The sequence below is a fragment of the Corella eumyota genome, chromosome 3 (assembly GCF_963082875.1).
Source record: "Corella eumyota chromosome 3, kaCorEumy4.1, whole genome shotgun sequence".
Taxonomy (NCBI): domain Eukaryota; kingdom Metazoa; phylum Chordata; class Ascidiacea; order Phlebobranchia; family Corellidae; genus Corella; species Corella eumyota.
Genome location: NC_137492.1, coordinates 5228743 through 5245232, shown reverse-complemented (window position 1 = coordinate 5245232; position 16490 = coordinate 5228743). Strand labels below are relative to the sequence as shown.

At 29.1% G+C, this 16490-nt stretch overlaps 2 protein-coding genes and 1 long non-coding RNA gene across 3 annotated transcripts; 1 reads left to right on the top strand and 2 right to left on the bottom strand.

Moving 5' to 3' along the window:
* Positions 1-438: 438 nt before the first annotated feature.
* LOC145746126 (uncharacterized) lies at positions 439-1442 on the bottom strand. Its single transcript, XR_014281288.1, has 5 exons — positions 1414-1442; positions 1255-1323; positions 943-1099; positions 678-720; positions 439-546 (listed from the first exon to the last, which is right to left on the bottom strand). It is a non-coding gene; the product is annotated as an uncharacterized LOC145746126 (long non-coding RNA).
* A 482-nt stretch (positions 1443-1924) lies between these two features.
* Positions 1925-13507, top strand: LOC145745080 (uncharacterized). Its single transcript, XM_082563068.1, has 18 exons — positions 1925-2073; positions 2171-2232; positions 2407-2533; positions 2865-2972; positions 3293-3390; positions 3625-3743; positions 4126-4353; positions 4469-4569; positions 4822-5046; positions 5223-5408; positions 5591-8689; positions 9276-9502; positions 9764-10056; positions 10329-10414; positions 10751-11017; positions 11478-11556; positions 11707-11880; positions 12832-13507. Exons 1-18 carry the CDS (start codon positions 2038-2040, stop codon positions 13104-13106), a joined length of 5790 nt encoding a protein of 1929 aa, XP_082419194.1. The 5' UTR covers positions 1925-2037; the 3' UTR covers positions 13107-13507.
* LOC145745081 (solute carrier family 2, facilitated glucose transporter member 5-like) lies at positions 13467-15938 on the bottom strand. Its single transcript, XM_082563070.1, has 5 exons — positions 15764-15938; positions 15541-15665; positions 14776-15476; positions 14175-14572; positions 13467-13839 (listed from the first exon to the last, which is right to left on the bottom strand). The coding sequence occupies exons 1-5, from the start codon at positions 15902-15904 to the stop codon at positions 13705-13707; spliced, it is 1500 nt and encodes a 499-aa protein (XP_082419196.1). The 5' UTR covers positions 15905-15938; the 3' UTR covers positions 13467-13704.
* Positions 15939-16490: the final 552 nt, after the last annotated feature.

The window sequence follows — 16490 nt, the reverse complement described above, 5'->3', positions numbered from 1 at the left end:
ATTTTCTAATGTTTTACTAGTGCGGTAAACGTAAGTTATATATTTTTTAGTTTAAAAATAACCAGGCTGTTAGAATGTTTGTTAAATTAACTTATTTTGTCATTTTGTTGAACGAGATTCGTTGTGAACAGTCAGACAGTTGCACGTGTTTTTACCATATCGAGTCTGTATAACTGTATAAGCGGATGAGTAAGCCCCATGATCTATATTAAAGAACAAGAACACTTAGTTTAAAAGGTTTAACTTGATGTATTGTGTAACAAAGTAAGTTTTTTTAACTAACTGTGCTCACTTAGCAGCTTAGTTTTTCAACTAACTGTGTATCACCTATAGTAATAAGTTTAAAAGATTTAAGGTATAGATAGTTATATGCTAAATGGTATGTAGATAATGAACTAGGTGTTTTCATGTAAAAAATAAGTCTAATATAAAGTAAGCATCCTTTTATTTTTTTAATATTTTAAAAAATATTTCTTTTTATCATCTGGTTTCTGGAAATCTAGTTGGCTGATTTTTCACGTCATTAGTACTATTCGCTTTTGTTCTCTAAAACATTTAAAAAAAATTATATACCTCTTTTTAATATTTTTATAAATAACAAAATAGGCCCAAAACTTATGTTAATTTGATTTAAGTTATTTTTATGAAATTAAAAAATATTAAATTATTGCGCTTACCCACTAAATCATCTAATATGGCTGAAATATGTTGCTGCAGATCCTAAAAATATTAAAAGTGAAAGTTTTTTTTTCACAAACATTTTATATGTAAGCTTTTTTAAAAATAAAACTGAATTTTTAATCATAAAGGCTTATTAAAATTAAACTAAAGTGTTGGTTTTAATTTTAAATTTTTTTTGTTATTTTGGTAAAGGGCAAGGTAAAGAGCCCTGTTTATATTGGCATAATTTAACCTAAAAAACTAGAAAAAAATAATTTTTACATGGTGTTTCATGTGATGGTCTTTATTTAGAGCGTTAACTAGTTCTTCAATTTCATCGGCACTTTCAGCCGCTTCGCCACCTGCGGCACCTTCCCCACCTTCCCCACCTTCCCCACCTCCTGCATGGGGCTTTCGTCTACGACGTCTTCTACGTCTTCTAAAATAATAACAAATACTTAACAAAATTTAAAACAAAAACTTTCCAAAATTTGCTTTAACAATTTTTTTAAGACCCAAAATAAGTTTTTAAAAATTTAAAAGCAACTTTTTATTTTACGTTATTAAATTTGAAATAATTAAAACTAAAAATACCTCCCTGCTTCTGTGCTAACTATCAGTGCTAGCAGGAAAAGAACCATAAAAAATTTGATCCCATTCATTCTAAAAAAAACAATTAAATACATATTACTTTTTTTTTATAAAAACTCTGTTAATTAAACTAAGATATTTAATAATATAAAGCATACTTACGTGGCTGGTGTGTTAAGTTCTCCTATGTAGAACCACTTTTTCCTTTTTAAGATTCCATTTTTTAGGGGTCTTTTATAGTTCAATTTGAAATAATTGGAAATTTTACTTTATCTGTTGGCATTGACAAACATATTGACTTTCATTCCAATATTTTTCCTTTTCAGCATATGATAAATTTAATGCAGTTCAGTATAAGGTTGGTTTGAACTATTTATTTCCCTCGAATGGTTTGCAGTATGTTTATTGCCTTTGGAAATAACATTTGATATAAAACTTTGTTGCAGCAATATGGAAAAAACTGAGCCGAAAATTCCAAAATATTTACAACTGACATTATGTTTGATAAAACAAAATAAACAAAATTTTGTAGTACTTTGTATATGCAGAATCTTTATTACCTTTTTAAATATGCTTTATTGCATAAAAGCTCTTTGTAGTTACAAACTACATTAAGTATATAAAGTTTAAATTTTACAAAAAATATTAAAAAACTTTTTTCTGTTTAGCTGGTTTTTGTTGCATTTAATCTAGGCTTTTTAAAATTATGGCATGTAAATGCCCTTTTGTAACAAGATATTTCTAATTTGTTCACAATTGATTGTTGTTAGTTTACAAAAAGAATAAATGAAAGGAGAAGATTTTGACTTCAATTCAAACAATGTAACAATATTAATTTATTTAAATATTAATATAAATGATCTTTATTTTTTTATAAGTAGGTTTTAATACTTTGCTATAATAGTATTTTGTTTTATAGGAAATGGATCCAAATTTTGGCAAAAATATGGAATTTTTTAAATCTAAAATCATTGATACAGAGTAAGTGCCTGTAATATGTTTTAATATTAAAATAAAAATCAGTAGGCTGTTATAAATTTTAATGTAAAAATTTAAACTAATGATTAGTTGGTCTTTTAGCTTTATATGAAAAATAATGTCAGATATTTTAATTTCAATTTAATTTTTTTTTTTTTTTCAATTTAATTTTTTTAGTAAACTGTATCAATTTAATGCCAAGAGTCATATGGAATTGCACGATGCTAAAAAACAAATAAAATTGTTACAAGAAAAAAACAAACAACAAACACAAGAAAATTTGCTTATTAATCAACAGCTAAAGGTATAATTTACTAAATTGTTTTGTTTTTATTTAAAATAATTTCTGTACACTTAACTTTATAATTTGAATGAAAATAAATAAATTGTTAAGATGTATTTTTGTCTTATAAATATCTAGTTTATGTATAAGCTATTTTTATCTACGTTTAATGTCAGAATTAAAAAAAAAAAATTAACTATTACATTTTATTGAATAATTTCTTATCAATTAAATGCGAATTTCTTTGGAAATATTTTTTGCTGTTAAAAATATATAAGGTAAAAAAAAAAACTCAAAAAAAAAAAAAAAAATTTTTAAAGTTTTTTTTAATTGATTAAATTTGTAAAAACAGGGTTTACTGTCCAGCACTCAACCATCTGAAAATGAACAACAGCGGGAAAAAATTCACCAGCTCCAATCTTCTATTGAAGGTTATTTGGATGAAATTAAAAGCTTAAATGTAAGTAAACAACTTGGTTATAAAGTAGGTTAACAAATAGAGGCTCACTGAATAAATACTTGACTTTTATTATTCTTAAGTTCAAAACCTTAAATCAATAAAAAATCGTTAGAAAAATTTAAAAAAGAGAGTATGTAAATTAGAATTCTATTTATTTATATGTAAATTAGTATCGAAAAATGTATATATATATATATTTAAAAAAAAAAACTATTTAAAGCTTGTTTTCTTTTACTAACACTATGTTGCTGGAGAAATTTTATCTTAAGGCTTAATTTTAATTAATAATATTTATTTTAACTTATTTAAAATGTATTTAGATGACTCATAAAATGCTACAAGACAAAATAAATGAAATGAAAGCAGAAGAAAATGTTGTGTACATGGAACAAAAGTTACATGTTGAAGAGAAAGTACAGTAAGTTTAATTTTAGATTGATTTTTTTATGATTTTTGCAAATTTTTTCTAATTTTTTTTTAAAGTTTTTTTTTAATGTAAGATTCTAAAACGGTTAGTTTCTTTTGCCAGCCAGCTTTTAGTCACTATTAGAGGTTTGAATTTGGAATATTATTAAATTGTTTTACGTTGTAATGCCCTATTTATAAACCTGTTTTTGATTTGCTTGCTTATTTGTGTTGTTACTTTTATTAGATCAGAGAAAGAAATAAAAGAATTAAAAAAACAAAAAAAGTTACTTGAACGAGATAATAAAAAATTAAAGAAAAAAAGTGATGTTTTGGAAGAGCGAATAAGAAAATTAAAAGTCAAAGGTAGGTATTGTTTTATTCTTATTATTATTTTTTATAAAATTGGCATGATAAAGTCAAATCTTACATAAAAACTTTTAACGGATTTAATTAATTATTATGGTTAGGTGTTATACTTTTTGTTAGAATAGCTATATTAATTAAATATATTCTAGATACATTTAATTTGTACATACTAGATTTTAAAAATTAAAATATCTTAAAATATATTAAATTGGAAAAAAGTTTTTGAAAAAGTTTTGGATTAAATTCATTTTTAGTTTTTTAAAATTTGTTGTTTTTTATTCTATAATTAGTTCAGGTTGTTTGTAAAATACAATTGTTTATTTATTTTAGTTACAACAAAATTAGAATAGCTTTAAAAATTACAACTTAATGTTTTCAGGTTCAAATCTTCACACACCCACTGATTCCTCAGACAAAAACTTTTCCATTTTTTCTGATTCCTCTCAGACGTCAAAATTAGAAGAAAGTAATTCATGCGGAACCTCGGATTCCAAGTTCAAGTCTCCTCTACCTGGATCTTTGGAAAAGAAGAAAAAGAAAAAGAAGAAGAAGATGAGAAAAAGAGAGGACTCAGAATCGATGGACCAAAGCGAATCAGAAGAGAAAGGTAAATTTTTTCATATTTTTCTAAGAATTTTAAATTTTAATATAAATCACTTTTAAAAAATCATGCTTTTTTAAGCCAGTTGGTTTTCTTTTCACGTTATGTTTCGTATTTTTAGAAAAATCTTTTCAAATTTCGACAATAAAAGTGAATAAACAAATAAGTATTGAAAATGAACTATCTTCGCCAGATAATAAAGCAGAACACTTTACAATCAAGGTTTTAATTAATTAATGCTTTTTGTTATTTATAGTAGTTTTATAACTAAAAAAAATCTAATATGAGAGGCATGCTTTAAACCATAAAATTGAATTCTTAATTTTCCCTATATGCATATAGTCTAAGTTTATTCTAATATTTCCGTTGGGACTTAAATTAAAAAAGTTGTTAATTTGACTGTTTACAATAAATTTCAAAAAATTTATCAAAAGCATTTTAAAATTTATTTATATTTTATAATAAACTTTGCAGGATAATATGGTAAATGCTGGCAAAGAAGACAATAGTTTTACTACTATTAAATTCATATCTTCACATACAAATAATGAAATTCAGGAAGAAGACACAAAACAAGCTAATGTTGATATTAACATGTCATCTGAAAGTGATTTAAAAACTTCTCAAGATGAAAAAGAAAAATCCAAATTGGTTATAACACCTGGAATGCAGGCTACCTTAACAAAATTTAAAACTGAGGTTAGTAAAATAAAAATTATTAAAAAAAAAATTATTTTAAATTAAAGCTTGCAAGGTTATTTAAATTGTATATAAAGTCTTAATTTTTTTACTTAAGTTAAAGTATTTTAATATTTTTAATCTTAATGTTAAACAAAATTTAATTTTATTAAAAATTTGCTATGTTTATATTTTAGCGAGCTTTAAAAGCTTTCTCACGGCGAATAAAGAGCAAACAGACAGCTGATATTACCAACTTTTTGAATCGTTTAAATGATGATTCCACCACCACACTAGATGAGGAAATTAAAATATTTTGTTTAAAACACTATCTTGTTGGTCACGAAAAATTGGTCATTAAAAAAATTAATAAATTTTTTAAGGTAAATAATATTAAAAATTGCAAAATAATGTAATTAATTATATGAAATATATTTTGGTAATTAGATAAAACCTGTCTTTGTATACCAATATTTCCAGATATAAAATTTTCTAAGTATGAATTTTGTAATTTTTTAAACCTAATGGCAAAACATTATATTCTTCTAATTATTTTTTGTTTTAGGATGAAATGAGCTCAAAAGTTCAACTTTTATTTACACCTTCTATGGACACTTCTGAAAAAAATAGTTTCTCAGAAAATATTTCAAATCCTGAAAATAATATAACTCCAAATGTTGACAACATGGATACTTATACAGATTCAAATATCAAGAAAAAAGTAGTTTCCCAGGTACAAACTTATCCTAAACTTATTTCGACTGAGACAACAAATTCGTCTGAAGACAATTCTGAACAATCTATGTCAAAATCTACAAAAAATATACCTGTTATAAACGAGTCATTACCCTTGTTGAAGGAAACTTCTTTAATGGAAATGGAAATTAAAAGTGTAAAAAATCATGATAATGTTGATAGTGTTATTAATAAACCACCATTATCGCCTTTGTTAAACAAAGATGCTGATGACCAAAACAATTCAAATTTTTGCAATGATAATGATTTGGAAACAACCACTGAAACTAAACATCAAAAAAATGTTGAAGTGATAAAAAAATTTAAACAAACATTTACAGCTGTGGAAAACTCAAAAATGGATTCTACAGAAAGTGAAATTGGTGATAAAAACTTAACAGCTAAAGAGAGTGTTATTATTGAAGCTAAAACCTTAGAAAATTCTGGATTTAATGTGTCTGAGGAAAGTGAAAATACTGTGGATTTCAGCGAAATTTCTGAAAAATCTTTAGAAAATGTAGAAAAACCACCAGACCCAAAACCTATTAAAAATAAGGAAAATAATTCTTTAGTAACAAATAAAAACGAAAACATTTTAACAATTAAATCTTTAAAAGATTTACCACATGCATCAAACTCTTCTAAAAATAGTACTGTAGACAAATGCTCAGAATCAAACGAAAACTCTGATAACTCAGCGGAAAAAGGAACCAAATCCATTTCCAAAAGTCTGTCGGAATCTGATAATGAAGAAGAAGACGTTACGGTGAATATCAAACCTGTGCAAACAAAACAATTTATAATTCCAAAACCATCTAGAATGAGGACTCGCTCAATCAGCAAGAGTATTTCTGAGTTTTCTGACTTAAGTAGTAGCCAGGATGAATTAAGCTTGTCTTTAAATAGTAATTCATCAAAATCTATAAATGTTGAGGGTGTTAAAAATACAAAATCACCAGAAAATAAAATAAATTCTGACCACATATCAAAGCCATCGTTAGAAACCGAAAAAAATGAAAAAATTGATTTAAAAACAAGAAAAAGTCATTTAGTTGTTGAAAAACCTAACTTAGATATTAAAAATACTGACTTGAACAATGAAGAAACAAACAAAAAGAGTTCGAAAAAGTTAAAGAAAAGGAAAAGTTTGAAAGAATATGCTGCAAAAGTTTCAGAGAAAACTGAAAATATATCTACAAAAAATAACGATGACATAGTATCTGTAACCTCGAAAATTAAAAGCACAATTACTCAACAAGCTAACCTTAAGGAACAAACCCCTAATAAAAGCTATGCAAGTATTCCATTTCACTATGGTGATACAAATAAATCTAAATCTTCCACCCCAAGTAATATTTTAAAAGCGGTAGCAAATCATAAACGCAGAATGATGGAACAAAATTCTAATAATATTGAAAAAGAAAAAAGTTCGGTTTCAACAACTGATACTGTAATGAAACCTGCAGTTAAAAAAAGAACTAAGTCAATGGAAAAGTCAAAAACTGCGCCTGAGTTAAACAAAATTAAAAAAGCGATGGGGGGTAGAGCTTTTGAGTTGGCAAGAGGAAAACGAAAAGCTGAAAATGTTGTAGAAAAAAGTTCACAACCAAAATTCCGTAAGGTTGAAAACGATGATAAAGTGACCACAAAGTGCCAAAAACTTGAAACCAATAATAACAATATTAGTAAAAGCTCTGAAAAACTAAAAAAAAATAAAAATAAACTTGTCAAGGACCCTAAAAATGTAAAAAAATCAAAAACCCCAGAAAAAGAGTTTGAAAATTCGCGACGGCATCCAGTTTTATCAACAATGATGTCCTTTCCCTTCACAGTGGGCCATGAGAGTCCAGACAACTTTGTGGAGGACTTCTCCTTTGCTCCAGAGAGCAACATAGACCAAGAGGAAGAGCAAATTGATGAGGATGCTGATCTCAATGAGTGTATGAACGAACTACAATTAAAAAGTATTTGGGACGACATTTTTTTTCCAAATGCACCTCTGTCACCTTTAACTTTTCAACCCTCGCATAACGTTGAAGATGCTTTAACTAATATTGATACACCAGTATTTTCAGAATTGACGGATTTTAATGACAATGCTGATTATGATGATAATATTATCAACGATTCGGAAGAGAGGCCGTCAATTTCACCAAGTGCAAATTTATGCACTGCAATAAGTTTCTCTGCCGAGGCTTCAACTTCGGAATCAGTAAAAACTACAAAAAAATCAACTTTGTCTAAAACAACTTCAAGCAACACCAAAACCAAAGAAAAGACTAACAGAAAACGGACAAATGTTTCACATTTACAGGACACTCCGCGTCGTTTCAGCAACGAGACCCCAATCCTAGCATTAAGTGTACCAACAATTAAACCTGTTACAAAAGCTTTGTCATTTGATCCGTCCATGTTAAGTTCAACTTCCCAAGTCGGTTCTGTCAGTAAGACCGCATTTAAATCATTCGTTCCAGCCGAAGGAACTAAAAACAACGAAAATTCTGGTCTGGGATGTAATACCAAAACACCCGGAGCCTTTAAACCTCTATCATTGTCACTCAAAGAGGAAGTTCCACTGAAAAATACAAATTTAAAAGTAAAAGATGATTTGTTATCAACCGGGAATGAGGAAAATCATTTTTCGAATTCTAAAAATTTAAATCCAGAAAAAAATTCAAAGTCCTCATTTTCAAAAAACAATGAATTAAAGGTCACAGCTCCTGCTCCGTTGGCAGCAAAGTCCTTGGAGGAATCAAAGCGAGATCTGTTGTGTATGTTTGGTGGTAATCAGAACTCTTCTTCTTCATCTGGTGCAGAAGACTCGGTCACTAGTTCAGACGTGATCATGGCAGAAATGTTGTCAGACATCCAAAGTTGTGGAGTCATCAAAAAACCAGCGAATAGTTTTTGTCCAGTTGTTAATAGACATGTAAGAGTTAAATTTCTTTTTCTTATTTTCATAAAATATCGGCAGTGGAAAATAGTTAGAGCACTTGGGTTTACTACATTGTCCCTAGGTTTAATCCCCACTGCTTTCATTTTTTTTGTATATATCTTTATCCTCGATGTGAGAAAGTTGAATGCACGACTTAAACATAAAGTAACATCAGTTACTCTGACCCAGTCTCAAGTTGCATATGGCAGTTTGGGATATTATAGATTATAATTGCCCGATAATTATACTGCTGATTAAGTGCTGGCTCAGCAGGAGTTCATACCATTTATAGTGCCTTACTCAAGGGCGCTACAGCATGAGATCAGTGGGGATTGAACCCACGACCTCATGTGTGGTGTAACAAGTGTTCTTACCACTACACCACGCTGCCGGTCATGAAGTAAATAATTTAAACTCCTAGCTAATCAGTCGTTAAATTAGTCACTATGATTAATTTTAAGTTGGGCTTTCTTACATCAATGCTAAATAAATTTAGAAGATTGATAAATTCATTGTTTTCGGTATTGAATTTTTTTTTTGTAATTAGATTTTTGACTTTTACTATGATTTGCTTTCATAGGTAATTCGATGGCTTTCTTACTGTCTTCCTGAGAGTAAAGGTCATTCTTTTGAGAAAGTACTTTCGTCTTGTCCTCTGAACAAGGCTAGTAACCTTGATGTGATTTTACATCCGATGGAATTGGCATTAGTTAAAACTGTAGTTGCTGTGGATAAAGTTCGATCAATTATTTTTCCAAATTTGGTGGACGAATTAGTGTTGCCAACTATTTTAAAACTCATTAATAGGTAAATATTCAATTGTCTGTAATAAAACATTTTTACAACATACCTTTAAAATTCAGGTTTTAATAAAAATAGCTGATTTTCGTTGTTCAATAAGTAAATTTTTTTGTTAGTAACATATTTGTTTTATCTTAGCTATATTTTTATAGTTTTTTTTTTAATTTTTTTGGTGTTTAATTAATAAAATAATAATTTATTAAAAAAACATAAATTTTAATTGTTTTTATTGGTGTTATTTATTATAAAATATTTTTATTTTCTCAGATATGGATGTGACTACATTACATACCCTCAATTATTTCGTGATAATTTTCCCGAATTACTTTCTCCTTTTATCGAGAAAAATACAAAAAAATTTACATACGAAGTCACTGCCTCTTTGTTAAGAATTTTCATGGCACTGGCTCGTATCACAGGCAATGTTCGTGCCGCGGCAGATTTATGTCGCACCACAGTTATGACGTATAAATTAAACGAGGTGGCAAAATTGTTTTTTAATATTGTTCCCTGCTGGCCCGAGATTTTTCAAACACATTTACCTTTATCTGGTAAATCAAGTAAGTTAAACTTGAATATTTCATTTATTTTCTATTTATTACATATGAGATTTTTTTGTAATTTATTTTTAAACTAAAAAGCATCGCCAGAGAATTATTCCAAAAAATAACAAAGTTAATAATATTTTTTACTACAAGGCCAATTCAGAACTGGGTTAGGGTAACAAATGTTATTCTATGTTTAAAATGTAAAGTTAGCCTTTCCACATCAAAATAATAAAATAAAAAGGAATTTTTATAATTAAATAAACAACTTTATATGTTTTTTTTAGTGATTTATTTGTTATTGTTTCGAGCTCAAAATATGACAAATGTACAAAAAAATTCTGGAGTTTACTCACAAAGCATAAGATGGAAGGTAAATGTTATTTAAATTTGTTTTATATTATTTTCTAAATTTTAGTACTATAATGTGTTAAAGATAATTTAATTTGGTAACTTTGGGTGTCAATTTTTTTTTGTGATATTTAAAAAAATATAGACGCATTATTATAGATGAGAATTAAACTCTGAGAATTTATTTAAATTATTAAAACAAAGTGTTAATATTCTTTTAATTTACGGTTGCTGTTGTTTGTATATTTAACGATATATATTTAGATTTTATAGACTTTTGTTGGCTGCAATTTTACCTCGAACCTTGATGTTGTTGCATAATATTTTTAGAGTTAACGTTAACATTTTTGTGTTACAGGTTGTTAAAATGACTAAAATATTGGGCTGGGATGCAGAAATGCCGTTGACTCTAGAAGAAAACACTTCCAGTGAGAAAAGATGGAAACCCTGTTTTGACATCTGCGTACAAAGTATAAAAAACGCAAAATTCGTACAAGTGGAGCAAAAATTTGGGTTGTTTTCCAAAAACAAAGTTGTCAAATTATCGGTGCCAAATTTTGTTGACGTTTTCACATGCCTGGAAACACTCACTGTAATGAAGGGCCAACAATTTGTTAGTTTAGAGGTAAAATTCTAATTTTTGGTAATTTTTATGGTATAAGAGTAATAAATAACTGTTTTTTAATAAAACTTGCCAATTGTTAGTCGTACAAGATACATTTTAGTTGTCATAACATAGTTACAACTAACATGTAACTGTGATAATTTACCAGCACACCACAAACAACAGTTTTTTTTGATTTTAAAGGCCTTTAAATTGGACATACAAAACATATCGACTACTATGTATATGTATAACATTTCCTTGCAAAATTTTAGATTTTTAAAATTGTTAACTGCCATGCCCTAAGTGCTTTGGTATAATTACATTATAATAAATATATAACTTCTGTAAAAAAATTTGCGAAAATATGTTTAACTCTTTTTAGGATGGTACAGCAATTTTTTAATTTATTGTTCAAAATTATGATTGTTTATAAAAAGCAATTTTTAGTGAATAAATAATGGAATTTCAATTTTTTTAGATTATTGACAAAACGTTCTGGCCAATGTTGCATCAGTGGTCCAGTCAATTAGTGGAAAATAAAACAGACGTGAAATTAAGTAAGTTGTTTGTTTCAATATTATATTAATTATTCAATTTAACTTGATTTATGTGATCTAGTAATATACTGTAAAACTGAAAAAAACATTTCTTTTAAATTAAAATTTTTTATTTGTTTTTAACTTTTTCATTTTTGGTCCATTTTTTAGTTTCAAATGCAACCATGGTTGCCATATTACGAAGTTTGGCAGTTGTTTTATTGGTCCTTATAACCAGGCAAAAAGCACAACACCCTAACCAACCAATTTTAGTAAAAGCAACCCTCTACTTTGAAACTATTTCATCACTGCTAGCCAACTTTACTCTCCATTTTCTAGATACTGGTAAGTAACCAATTTTTATAATAAAATTTAGATTTGAAATAATTTTAAAGCTGAACCACCCAAAAAATTTCTTAAGTTTATCGATTTATGACCAATAATTAATATCCTATTTCACGGTTGGAAATGTAACTGTCGTAAAATGATTTCAACTCTTAACTAATATTTGCTCCTGATAACTTGCCCGCGCATCACAAACGACAGTTTCAGTTATTAAGTTTGTGAATAAAATAAACAGAAATATAGTCCACCAAGCTCTGTTAAGTATAGATGTGATATTAAAAACCGCCTCGTTTAAACCCTTAATGTGGGTAACTTAGACTTATGATTTCTATTAGTGAAGGCAGCATTGGCGCTGACCCTGAACGAGAAAAAAAAAATAGCCCCAATTTTAATACTTGTTTGTTTACCAAGCGTTTAGCGAGCTGTTTTTTTATTTTTTGTCGAATCATTGTAAATCAGTGCCAAAATTCACCTTTTACCCGTTTTTTTACCACAAAAAATTCTGCATTGTTAAGTTTCGTAGCGTTTCGTGAAATTTTGTCAGAAATTTGCAGTAAATTGCGCAATTTTCTAATATGGTTACATTTCGTGGTGTAGTGCAACCTTGCGAGCAGTTGCTAAAATCTGATGCAATTTTGAGCAATACTTTGACATTTTAGTTATTAGGCAATATGTCAAGTCGTTGTACCCTTAACGTGTATTGTTTTTATTTCTGTAAAAATAATATAAAAAAAATTTATTGAGTCATTTTCGACTTGACCTAACTCTAACATTTAGCGTTTTAAATACCGTAGCCTATTGTTTGGCATTCAAATTACCTGTTTTATAAAAGCAATTTATCAAAATCGTATTTGCTATTTAATTCAGCATACTTAAAGTAAGTTTTGATTTTTTACAATTTTTTGTTCTAAAATTTTTAGTTTAGTTTAAATAATAATTCGTTTTTTTCAGCTCCACCACCGGTTCAGTGTGCAACTTTCGCAACTGTTCTTTGTTTGTCATTTTGTAACCCTAAATCGGTGTACGACGTATTATCAGGCTGGCTACAGGCTACACACAATAAACACGCCACCAAAAATCTAGCCCCCCATCCATTTTTAGACCAAATAACAGCGTTCTACATAGAGGGAAATATCAAAAAGATGGTAACTTGGTTACAGGCGCAAAATAGTGGAAGACGCTGCAGGGCTTCGGACAAATCAATCACACAACTGTTGTTTGGCTAGTTCAGGAGAAAAGATTAATTTTCAGAGTAAATATTTTGCTGGTTTATTTTGATTTGTCAATTAAGGTTGGTTTCTTCAAAATGCCAAATAAGGATTAAATCGCTCCAGGTGTGAGGTTTAACCTTTAATCATTAGTTTGTGCATTTTTAAACAGAAACATAATAAATTTTGATGCTACTTTAAGTTAATGATCGTCTCGAAACATTTTTTTAATTTGTAGTGTCGGTACACAAACCTAACATAAAAAAGAATTTTTGGATATATATAAAAACAATTTTTTTGATTTTTGTTCCATGTTACAACATGTCTATGCTTTTCTTAATTTCACTGTGAACTACAATAAATGCGAAGTAACTTGGTATTAACATGTGTTCTATACAAATACAGTTTTTTTAATAAACAACCACATTTAAACTAAGTTTATTAAAAAGATATCGTTGCAAAAAACGCAAATATAATTGAAAGAACTGTACAATTTTTTTTGAATAGATAAAAATTATTGAAGTTAGGGCTACTATCGACTGTGGAATTTTATGATTTATAGCGGGTAAACTAAAATAAACATAGGATTTCTGTATTAAAAATTAAGTTATATATTTTAAGCTGTTCGCTCGTCCGTTGTCGACATGGTTGCAACAGATTTGGTTCTGGTTTTGTAAGTTTGAAAAAAGCTCTGGATCTCGTACACTGACTTTTTGTGGGTATCAGGAATAAAAAACTTGACATAAAGAGCCTGCAAAAAACACAAATTAGTAAGTTAAAAAAAACTGTAATGGCTAAAAGAGTATTTTAAGCGTTTAGCTATAACCACATAGCTACTGGCTATCAGGGTCTTGCGTAAATTTTACTTTATGACAAGTTTGATAAATGTAAGTTACTCAGTTAAAAATTATTCGCTGTTTATGTGGGGTTAATAGCTATGGCGAACTCAGATAACGTTATCTTACTTATTTTTGTATTTAAAGTTCACGTCGCGGTTATCTGATGTCCATTAACGAGCGCCTTAAAAACGTGACAATTGCCAGGCATTCAACTTAAAAAACGTTTTTATATTTTAAATTTACTTACAAAAGCTGCGGTCAGTGCCACGAAAATAATATAGTTGTAGCCACCAAGGACTTCAATTGTGTACGGAAAAACAAAAACAGTAATCGCAGCAAAACTCCAAAAGACAACACCTCCAATCCAAAATATTTTCGGTCGCGTCGTTGCTATGGTGATTTCAGTAGGATAGGCTGCCATTGTGGCCATAGGACCAATGCCCAAACCTATTGCAAAAACAAAAATTGATGCAATGGCCATTTTTGCCAGCTGTGGATTATTTTCCGACGCGATGGTAGAAGCGGTCAGTAGAATCAGACCCAGTATCGCAAACGAAACTCCTGTCAGAAGTATTATTTTCGAACCGAAACGCCGATGTCCAAACGTTGATACAAATACCGAAACTCCCATTAAAAGATTTATACCTAAAAAAAGGATAGTTTAAGAAGGTTTTAACATATTTTCAGATTTGATTTCTACTGCTACAATGTGATAGCACCCTTGAATAAAGCGACACAAAAAGTACAAGGCCCTGAAGCTTTTCATAACAGAGATAAAGATATACAACAACAAAAAAAGTTGGTATATTAAAAGTCTGCATGAATAATAAAACTGCTAAATAACTTACCAACAGCGTAAAATGTTGTATGTGAGCTGTCCACGCCAGCTCTCTCCAAAATTCTGTTCGTGTATTGAAACACGGCCTGAATACCGGTTCCTTGCACGCAAAGCATTACCACAATTACCGCAAGCATTTGTCGTCTATAGCCGGGTTTCTTTATGATGTCGATAAAAGACGCTTTGGCAACACTTCTTTCTATCTCAATTTCCTTCTCGATAGCAATGTATTCCCGCTTGACAAGGTTGTCATTTCCACAGCGTAATTTTTGTAGCAACTTAAAAGATTGTCTTTTTACGATATTGTTTTCGTTCTTATGCTTGTGGTCTTGTAGTATTAGCCAGGTAGGTGGATTTGGCAGCCAATACGATCCACTTAAATAAACAATTGAAGGCACGGCTGGAAATGCAAGCAAGTAAGGCCAAGTCGAATCTCCGCCCAATACCATCGGATGGGCAAGTGCATTTCCTAGTGCAACACCACATTGGACAAGACAGGCCGTGTACACTTGATAAAACGACACTGTTTTCTTATTTGGAAATTCTGCAACTACTATCGGAGTTAGCGTAAAAGCAATGCCACGTGCTATTCCATTAAAAAGACGTCCAATTATTAATGCTTCGTATGATTGACCGAGTTTTGCTACCGGTGAAATCAAAACAGCCCCGATTAGATTTAGACAGTGCAAAAACCTTAAACTGCCCCCTCGGCTGTTAAAAGGAACTTATAACATTAAAATTATATTAATAATTAAACAGTATTTGGTTTACTAACCTGAACAGTTGTAAAACCCAGGGTAACATTGTTATACCTACAAGAGATCCAACAATTAGCATCGCTTGAGCTAAGGCAAAAATCAGGGTAAGTTTTTCTTGCGTTATAGGCTCACCATATCTATTCTACGGTAAAAAAAAAATTTTTTTTTAACCCTTGAAAAACGATTTTTTTTATAAATGTAGGTTATAAGTTATATATAAAAATTGTTTAAAAGCCTTACTAAATACGACTCGTTGATGAATGTTTCAATCGCGTTAGCTGACGGATTTAAAAGACTAACTGAAACTCCAGTAATTAAAAAACTGTTTATTTGTGTAAATAAAATAAAGAAAACGCATAGATTGGAGTTTACTTGCTCCATTTCAGATTTAATTTTTACTTTTATAAACAAGCCCTAATCTGTAACTCAAAAAAGCATGCAAAAATTATTATTTAATTAAGCAAAACACAGTGTTAAGTAATCCTAAAAATGTATTTGTATCTGACTTTTGTACTTGGTCTCGAGCGAACTTTTTAAGGTTTTGACATGCATCGCTAGTAGTGCTTAGCAGCCTAGAACTACCACAGAGTGTAAAAATGGCTGGTATTGCATTTACCCTTGGTAATAAAACTGGGTACTGGTGCACCCTACATCTTATCTTTAAAAACAAACAAATGATCTTAAAATATATGACGTACATTCCAGAACACCCATCGATTGAAATTAACCACATGTGAGATTTTCTCACGATTTTTTATCTATTTTCTGTGGTATTTTACTGCGTAACCTGCTTCTGCATCTCTGAATTTTACGATATAAATTAACTATTAACTGAATGTGATAGCAATTTCATTAGGCAATACATTACAGGTTTAACATTTATTCCCTTTCTTTGTGTACAGTAAATTTTGATTTCATTTTTAATAAATATTTGCCTTAGGCTAATAAAAAAAGTGTTATTTCATTT

What these genes read in the sequence shown, in the direction of transcription:
- LOC145745081 (XM_082563070.1), bottom strand. Translation starts at nt 15,904, where the DNA reads ATGGAGCAAGTAAACTCCAATCTATGCGTTTTCTTTATTTTATTTACA. An exon ending in TACAACATTTTACGCTGTTG is followed by an intron (nt 14,573 to 14,775) that starts GTAAGTTATTTA and finishes TCCTTTTTTTAG; the next exon opens with GTATAAATCTTTTAATGGGA. An exon ending in TGGCACTGACCGCAGCTTTT is followed by an intron (nt 13,840 to 14,174) that starts GTAAGTAAATTT and finishes TGTTTTTTGCAG; the next exon opens with GCTCTTTATGTCAAGTTTTT.
- LOC145745080 (XM_082563068.1), top strand. Translation starts at nt 2,038, where the DNA reads ATGAAAGGAGAAGATTTTGACTTCAATTCAAACAAT. An exon ending in TCTAAAATCATTGATACAGA is followed by an intron (nt 2,233 to 2,406) that starts GTAAGTGCCTGT and finishes TAATTTTTTTAG; the next exon opens with TAAACTGTATCAATTTAATG. An exon ending in ACCTTTATCTGGTAAATCAA is followed by an intron (nt 10,057 to 10,328) that starts GTAAGTTAAACT and finishes TGTTTTTTTTAG; the next exon opens with TGATTTATTTGTTATTGTTT.